Source organism: Plasmodium falciparum (assembly GCF_000002765.6).
Source record: "Plasmodium falciparum 3D7 genome assembly, chromosome: 14".
Taxonomy (NCBI): domain Eukaryota; phylum Apicomplexa; class Aconoidasida; order Haemosporida; family Plasmodiidae; genus Plasmodium; species Plasmodium falciparum.
This window is the reverse complement of record NC_037283.1, coordinates 744,683-755,000: the sequence shown is the minus strand read 5'-3', so window position 1 is coordinate 755,000 and position 10,318 is coordinate 744,683. Positions and strand designations below refer to the sequence as shown.

General features: G+C 15.8%; 2 protein-coding genes across 2 annotated transcripts in view; both read right to left on the bottom strand.

Annotated features, from left to right (window-relative positions):
• Positions 1-1,612, bottom strand: part of PF3D7_1417800 (DNA replication licensing factor MCM2) — a gene marked incomplete at both ends in the record, with an annotated part of 3,052 nt that extends 1,440 nt beyond the window's left edge. Inside the window, 2 exons of the mRNA XM_001348314.1 lie at positions 1-1,470; positions 1,607-1,612. The exon at positions 1-1,470 is cut by the window's left edge and continues 1,440 nt beyond it. Coding sequence (XP_001348350.1) covers positions 1-1,470; positions 1,607-1,612 — 1,476 coding nt within the window. The remainder of the gene's footprint in view (positions 1,471-1,606) is intronic.
• Positions 1,613-3,316: 1,704 nt separating this feature from the next.
• Positions 3,317-4,671, bottom strand: PF3D7_1417700 (conserved protein, unknown function; the record flags this gene model as incomplete). Its single annotated transcript, XM_001348313.3, has 6 exons — positions 3,317-3,342; positions 3,484-3,557; positions 3,647-3,764; positions 3,920-4,064; positions 4,193-4,478; positions 4,625-4,671. 6 exons carry the CDS (start codon positions 4,669-4,671, stop codon positions 3,317-3,319), a joined length of 696 nt encoding a protein of 231 aa, XP_001348349.1.
• Between the last annotated feature and the right edge of the window lie 5,647 nt (positions 4,672-10,318).

Sequence of the window (10,318 nt, the reverse complement as noted above, 5' to 3'; positions counted from 1 at the left end):
AGTAATAATGCGTTCTCTTATATTTGGATCTTTTGATAATTTTAATATATCCTTTATATCATCTTCTGTTAATTCGCTTAATTGTATATCTTCCTTCCTTTCAATGTTATTAGCTTCAATTTCTGTTTGTAATATTGGAAATCCATATTTTATATTTAAACCTATATCATATTTGGTTTTATATATACCTAACACTTCTACTTCTTCACCTGGTTTCACTTTATCCACTAAATCTCCTGTCACTACAACTTCTCTTTGTCTCGGTGCTCTACCTGCAGGTACAGAACATGGAGATTCTTGTAAAGTAATTTTTTGATAATCGGTATAAGCTGTTTTTATCCTATCAACAGAAAACGTAGCTGATTGACAATGAGGACATCTTCTTGGTAATACTGGTTTTTTTCCATCAGCAAAATATATAGGTACTTCTGATAAGGTAGTATCACATGAATTACATTTTAAATACATAACTCTTAATTTTGGTAACACATAGCCTCTTTTAATACATACTCCTGTAACTTTTATTAATGTATTTAATTCAGTACATCTTAAATTTCTTAATTGTGTAGAATATGGCCAATCACGTAACACAACTTTACATATTCTTCCTTTATATAATTTAGGAGATATTCTATATGCTTCTACCATTAAACATTCATGTAATACTTCTAAAATTTGTTCAGGTTTAAATTCAATCCATTGAACTAAATTTTCACAATGAAATTGAATCAAATGTTTGGCTGATACAATTAAGGTATGTTTATCATTTAAAATCATTTTTTCTATCTTATCTATATAATATTGATGAGAACTATTCATATGTTCCTCTTCATGTAATTCTGTATTAGATTCATCAATATTTAAACCCATAGAATCTTTTAAAGAAAATTTATGTAAGAAATATCGAAAACATGTATCTGCAGCTTGTTGATATCTTTCATCAAATACTACATCTTTAGGATTCACAGATAAACAAATTTTTGCACTTTCTAAATTTGATAAATCTGGAATATCTGTTTCTTCAGCTGTTAAGTGTAAATTCTCTCTTCTCTTTGCTACCTTTTCAGCAACCTTATCAAAAATATCTTCTTCTTCATCATCACCTTCTAATTGATCTTCTAATGTTTTCCAAAATTTATTTTTTTCATATTTACCCTCTTGTTTTCTTTGCATCTGCATATGTCTTTCTGCTGCTCTTCTTGCTTTTAAATTATCCTCATAATCTAATTCATCATCAATAAAATCATCATCATAATCATCATTATCTAATCCTAAATTTCGTAACTTTTGCATTTCTTTTTTTTCATCATCAGCTCCAAAAATAAATCCTTCATCTTCTTCAAATAAACTTTCTCCTTCTAGCTCGGCTTGTCTTTCTTCTTCATTTAACCTTCCTTCATCTTCTAGTAAATCTTCTTCATCAATATCATACTTGTTAGATTCTAAATCTTCTTCTAATTTTTTCTTATCCTAAAACGAAAGAGTAAAAAAAAAATATATATATATATATATATATTTCATTAATATATAATAGTCAATTATATTTTATAATAAATTACACACATATATATATATATATATATATATTTATTTATTTATTTATTACCTCCATTGTTTAATAAAGAATTATTTTATAATATTTTTATTTAAAAACAAACAAAAAAATTTACAATACGTTTTATTTTTTATTTTTTATTTTTTATTTTTTTTTGGCTTTTCAAATTATAATACATTAAGAAATAATTTGTGTAAAATAATGTTTTAAAAAAATAAAAAAAAATTAAATTCGGACAAAAAATTTAATAATTCTCTTTTTTTTTTTTTTTTTTTTTCAATATATAATATTATATATATATAATATATATCACTATTTTATTAATATTTATATTTACATTTTTTTTAATATATTATTATTTATATATTACACTTTTTTCTAAAGGTGTATTTCTTTTTAATTCTTTCAAATAATATTATCAGAAAAAGAAAAAAATTTTAAATAAATGTAAAAAATTCTTAAAATGAAAAAAGTATGTAAATATATATATTTATATATATTAATATAATATAATATATCAAAACATAAATTTTTTATAATAAATGAAATGTTCTATTTTATATTATATAAATATTTTTTTTTTTTTTTTTTTTTGTAAAAACAATTTAAAAAATATATTTTGTTATATAATAACCCTTTATATATATATATATATATATATACAATAGGAATATCATAATATTATATAAACACCGCAAATTGTATAAAATGTGAAAAAAGTTATGTCTTAAGAAAATCACAAATGTATTAATATAATTTTTATATAAAAATAATATATATACATTATTTTGTATTATTTTGATTTTCTATAAATAAATAATATATAATAAATATATATGTATATTATATTTCTCCTTTTTCCTTCATTTTACCTTTTTTTTTGCGGCTCTTTAATATGAAAGAAAAAACTTTTTAATATATATGAAAGAATAAATAAAATAAATTTAAAATTATGAGAACATTAAAATAATATATATATATATATATACATTTAAATTATTATATATAAAGATCATTTAAAATTGAAATAATTCCTCTTTTATTTAATTAAAATATTTTGACAAGACATTCTAATTATATGAAAAATATATAACTAGCATAATTTTATATATATTAAGAAAAATATAATAAATCTTTGTATATTTATTTTCAATATGTTTAAAAAAGGAAAAGAAAAAATTTGAAAATGATTTACTGATTATGTGTAATAATTCTAATATTATTTATATATTGGTGTTATAATTTGTGATTCACATATATTTTTTTTTTCAACATTATATTCTTAATGGAAATACAATATATATATATATATATATATGTATATTATATAACATTTGCATAAATTAATAAAACTCAAATTTCGGGACTTATGCAAATAAATATTTAAATGAATAAATAAAAATATATATTAAATTAAAATGAATTTGGAAACAGAAAAAAAAAAAAAAAAAAAAATCAGTATTATTCAAAATAGAAAAAAAGCAAGATATTGGGAAAAAAAAAATATATATTATATACATATATATATATATATATATATATAGTTAAATAGAGAGAATGAAAATTTAATTTTGAACAACATTTATATAACCTAATAAAATATCGCAGTATATTTTATCAGTTATTTGATAGAGCTTGATAAAAAGACTTTATAACTGAACATTAATTTTTTTATTTTATTATGAATTGAATCAGTAATTATGTATTTTTATCATTCCATAATTATAAGAAATTATATCTTCTGCGTGATTTTATATAATTTTAATCCCATTGTTTGCTTCCAATAACTGTATAATAATGAGAAAAATAATAAAAATAAATATATAATTAAATTGCACACATGTAATAAAAAATATTATTAGGATATATATATATATATATGATATATTCAATGTGTATACAGTATATATATATATATTTAAATTTACCTGAACAATTAATGCAAAATTGACAAAGAACATTACGATCTCCAACTAAAAGATAAATTTTATCCATAATGTGCCTAAAGAAAATATATATATATATATATATATATATATGATGATAATTATTAATATATTATATATATGAAGTGAAAATATGTTTACATACCATCCACAACTACCGGTACTAAAAATTCTTGGTTCCAGGGTTAAGTTTATATTTTCGGACATATTACATAAAATAGATTTCGCATGTTTTAAAAAATAATCCTTTGTCATTATATTAGCTAAAATATAAAAAAAATATACAAATATACAAATAAATAAATAAATAAATATATATATATATATATATATATATATATATATATATATATATTAGATATGGTTGCAAAATAAAATATGTAATATATATAATACAATTATTATTTCAAATAAATACCTTGTTTTTTTCGAACAGAGACTACATCATTTCCTGTGCTCTTTCTTTTTTTCGAAGAATTTTTATCAACAGCATCTGTTTGAGAACACACTGTTTGATCATCGCTGTTATTATCTTTTTTAACATTTTTATTTTTTGTATTTTCCTAAACATAAAAAAATTATTTTTAATAATGTAGAAATAATTTTTTTTTTAAAATAATATTTACAAGCATAGAAAAATATTAAAATGAATATTATATATATGATGTACATATATATATTATGTATATACCTCTTTGGTAATCATTTTATTTTTATTAGTATCAACATCTGCAGTAGGTTTATCCTCGTGATCATTCACATTATCATTATTCTCTTGTTCTTTTTTTATTTTTAATTCTTCATTTCTTTTCTTATTTTCTTCTTCGAGAAGATTCGTCAATACTCTATTGACAATGTCATTAATTTCTTTTTTTCTTTTATATAAATCATTTTCTTTCAAATTAAAAATTTCTTCAAGTTTTTGTCTAACATGTCTTCGACTTATTTGTGCAGCGCTTTCAATGGACACAAACGTTCTGAAAAAAAAAAAAAAAAAAGAAATAATAATATAATAACATAAGGGAGCTTAAATTATTTAATATTAAAAAATAAGAAAAAATAAAAAGGACACATAAACTATACATATTTGTATGCATTCTTATCTTTTACATTTTTGTATTACTTAGTTGCATTTTCCAACTGTTCCGTAGTTATGTCTTCAACATTCATTTTTTTTTTTTCAAAATATCATAGAAGAAATAGAATTTAATTTTGATACAGTCAGTACAATGAAATTACCTTTTTTTTTTTTTTTTTTTCTTTGTGTATATATATGATTAAAAGCGAAACAAAAAAACAATTATAAATAATATATATATATATAAAAAAAAGTAACTAATATTTCGTACTATAGTATTTTTTGAATAATTTAAAATTATTCAATTTAGAAAAATATAATATGTGATATAACATAAGAAAACAAGGAAAAAAAAAACATTAAAAAAATTAATAAAAATATAATAATAATATATACGATATACATTTAAAATCACAAATTAAAAAAAAAAAAAAAAAAAGAAAAGAAAAATAAGAATAAGAATAAGTATAATAAGAATAAAAATTACATTATCATATTATTGTAATAAAATGTATATAATATATATATTATATATATATATATATATATATATTTATTTATTTATTATGAAAAAATATATTATAAGATATTATTTTTTAATTAAAGTTTAAGAAAAAACATCTTATTCACAAAGAATATTTTTAGATTAGTTACATGAAGAAAATAAATAACTTTCAGTATATTAAATTTTATTTTTATTATTCATTATCCATAGATTTTTCATATATAATTTTTATTATATTTGTATATTATATGTTTAAATAATTAAGCTTTTTATTATTAAATGATATCTTCATTTATATTGTGAATATATATCTTTCCTTTTATTTTTTTTTCCTGTAAAATTTATGTTTATATAGCATATAAAAAATGATTATTTATATATATTATATGATATATATGTATTTTTATATTAATATAAATTTCACAAAATACTAAATAGATGAAGCTTAAATATAAATATATATATATATATAATATAATATATATTTTTTTTTATGGTTATATTTACAACTTGGATGATCTAAAGTATTTTTTCTTAATTGTACTATTTTCAAGGCATTCACTTATTACACGTTAAAAATATAAATATAAATATAAATATATATTTATGTACATATTGTAAAGAGGATATAGTATTTTCTTTATTTCTTTATTTCTTTATTTCTTTTCTTTCCTTTTTTTTTTTTTTTTAAGAATTATAAAAGGTGTATAAATATATATATTAATTATTGATTATGAATTGATAAAATAAAATAGTATTATATTATAAATAAATTTAAAAAAAATGAATAATATGTATATAAGGATTGTTAATGAACTTCAATATTTTGCTCATTTTTTTTTTTTTTTTTTTTTTTTTTTTATGTATCTTTGTAAATATGTTGATATATAAGATCAATTTTGTATGCATCTAAAATTTTTCATCATGTGCTTTTTTATTTTAACATTAATAAATTATTTCTTTATAAATAATAAAACTACATGTCATTTTGAGGATTTTTTTTAAATAGGTATAAAGTGTGTATGCATAACATTTATTTTATTAGCGTATATTTTTATATTTTAAAAAATCTTTTAAATGAAGAAAATATAATAATAAAAAAAAAAAAAAAAAAAAAGCCACATTAATGAATACAATATATATATTTATTTATATATATATATATATTTTTTAGTGTGTAAATTAATTTATATTATTTTAAATTGAAAAGTATGAAATAATATAGAAATCAAAATAAAGAATCATATTATATGATTTTTATTTTTTAGTATGAAATAAATAAAAATGTGTATAATATTATAATTGAAGAGAATGAATTTTAAATAAATATATATAATGATGAAATCATAAAAAAAAAAAAATATATATATATATAACTAGGTATGTAAACTTTTGCTTTAATTAATTTGTTATTATTTGTGTATGTTTTTTTAATATTTTATAAGATATATATATATATATATATATAATGTTATAAAAGCATTATATATATATTATAATTCTGTATTCCACAGATTCAAATATATAATAAATCCTAATACATATATTATAGGGAATATTACGTTAAAATAAATTAAAAATATGTTTAATTATATATATATATATATATATAGGCATATGAAAAGAATCCACATAATAATAATATAATGGGTGTTCAAAAGGTTTTAGATTATTTAATTTATTTGTTAATGATATAACAGATTACATATATAGCATTATTATATTTGTTTTTATACAAATATTTTTTTTTTTTTTTTTGTATATATAAAATATATATGTATACTTATTCTGTTAAATATATATTATTCACAGATAATTCATTTTTTTTTTTTTTTTTTTTTTTAAATTATTTTTAATCATTTATACACGCTGTATATGTATAAGTATTTTATTTTATATAATATTTTTAAAACTCCTTATTAGTGTAAAATATCAAGACGTTATATTCCTTTTTTTTTTTTTTTTTTTTTTTTTTTCAATTATTTTATGTAACTAGCTAAAATTATTCCATAATTCACATTTATGTGTGCATATAAGTAAATATAATCAAAAAAATGTAATAAACTATTTTCAATTAAAATATATATATATATATATATATATATATATTTATATTTTCTATAAAAAATAAGATTAATATATATATTATAGAACTTATGAACATTTATTCACATAAATAAATAAATATATATATATATATATATATTACTAGGACCTCTGACATAAAGAAATGTGCTTATATATCTAAATAGTGTTATATATTGAGGAAACATAATTATGTGCTATAAAAAGTTGTAGAATAATATTTTATTAGAATTACAATATATTTTATATATTAAACATTTATTTTAGATAAATGTATAAAAAAAAAAAAGAAAAATGAGTAGATATTAAAAAAACTTTTTTGTTTCACATTATGGTAACAACATACGTGAATAACATATTGAAGAAATATATTTTTATTTATATTAAACTTTTTTCTTTAAAAAATAAAATAAAATAAATAAATAATAAGAATAAATAGATAAATTAAATAAAATGTGTACACGTTTTCACATTTGCATCTCTTTAAATTTTATTTTATTTTTAATACAAAAGAAAAAATATGTAATTATTATATTAAATTACAACGTATGTACATATTTTTAAAATAGTATATATAAAACAAGATCAGAATTGTTCATAGAATAAAATTATAATAAATATATATATATATTTTTTTTTTTATTTATTTTTGTATATATAATATAGAACCTATTTATTTAGATTTTTATTATTTTATTTATTTAAATTTTTTTTTTTTTCTTATCATTTATAGAAATTAAAAATTTATTCAACGTATTTTTATACATAAAAAGAAAAAAAAAAAAAAAAAAAAAAAGTTGTACATTATTTTCCTAATTCATGGTATATATAATAACAGTGTAACTAAAACGTTATTATATTTTATATTAAAAAAGAATATATATTATATAAATATTTTATATTTATATATATATAATGTATAAGACTATTACAAGGGGAAAAAAAAAAAAAAAAGAAAGCAAAGTATAATACATATATTAATTTAATTTTTTTTTTTTTTTTTTTTTTTGTTATGAACATGCAAATTAAAATATAATCGTAGAAAAATAAAAAAAAAAATCTTTTAACATTATTAATAATAATAATTAATTTCATTATGTATTGGGCTTATAAAATATTATTTTTTATAAAAAAGAACATTATCATTTTTTAATTTTGTTGGGTATTAAAAATTATTATATAATATATATATATCTATATATATATAATATATATAATTTAAGCATATATAGAATTTTTTTTGGAAATATCTTGTATTATTGATATACCTTTTAATATATCTTTATATTGAATATTCTTATATTATTTTTATTATTCTCTATAAATATGTAAATATATTATATATACATATATATAATATAAATTATAAATTATTCTTTATATAATATATGTATATATTACAAATATCATATTTAATAACATTGCGTATATAGTATATATATTTATATATTAAACTATACTTATATTTCTGATAAAAAAAAAAAACTTATTTTTAAATTTATATATTATTATTTATTTTAAAAGTTAATTTTCTTTTAAATATAATAATATGTAAAAAATATGTAAATTTTATTAATATTTTTTTTAAAAAAGAATATATAAAATTAAAAAAGAGTTACTTTTTTAGAAAAATAAAAAAACACGAAGAAAAAAAAAACTGGTGTAGAATTTTTAAAACGAGTTTTTTTTTTTTTTTTTTTTTTATAATTTTATTTTAATAAATAAATATATTTATAGACATAAAGAATAATGTTTAAAACATATACAAATTAAAAATATAAAAATTATTGATTTATTATAATTTTTTTTTTTTTTTTTTTTTAATATATATAATATATATATACATGTTTATTTTAATATGTTAACTGAATTTACATTATATATTTAAATAATGTTATATGTATTACATATATATAATATATATTAATATATAATTATATACATATATATATATATATATATATTATATTATATTATATAATACAAAACATGTACCCCAAAAAACAAAACAAAAAAACAAAAAAACAAAAAAACAAAAAAACAAAAAAAACAAAAAAAAAATGTAGCGTAAACATTAATATATTAAATCTGAACAAAAAATTTTATACAATACATTTTATTGTAATAATAATTTTATATAATTTGAATACGTTTCCTTTTTTTTTTTTTTTTCATATATTTTTCCATTTATATATAAATATTATATATTTGTATATATTTCCATTTTATTTATATTTATGGATATTTTTTCCATTGCTTTTTTAATTTTTTTTTTTTATTGTTAATTTTTTCTTTTTATTTCACCTTTTATATATATATATATATATATATTTATATGGATTTATAGTGTTTTGAATATACATATATATATATATATATATATTATAATACAAATGTATAATTTAATCTGACATTATATAAAGAAGGGAAAAAAGAAAAGTTATAATTTTTATATCTAATATATGAATGAGAACTAATGGATACACGAGAATATATTATATAAATATATATTTTGTACTTAATATAAATTTATATATTTTAACATTTATACATATACATTTTGGTAATAAAAATATATATTATAATACATATGATTATATATATATATATATGAAAATCCCTTTAAAGCTTAAAAATATACTTGTGAAAATAATGATCTGATAAAAATATATTATATATATATATATATATATATATATTTTTATACATATAAATATATATACATATATATTTATATACATATATATTTATATATAACATTTTCAAATAACAAATATGCAAAAAAAGGGAAATAAAATAAATAATTATATAAAGTAAATAAAATTAAAAAAAAAAAAAAAAAAAGAAAGCAATATAGTAATATAACTTTTATATGTTTAATTAAGAAAGGAAAAAATTATAAACGAGGCAAAAGAAGCAAAAAGAAAAAAAAAAAAAAGAGAGAGAGAAAAAAAAAAAGTAGAGGGAAAAAGAAAAGTATACTGAAGTGAAGATATGTTTATTAATTCAATATAAAAGGTATTTCAATAAAGAGCAGAACAAAAATATATAGTGGTTTAAGAAGAAAAAAAAAAAAAAAAAAAAAAAAAAAAGACGAAATAAATTGAAAAGAAGTATTACAGAAAATATTTAGTTGTATAATAGACAAA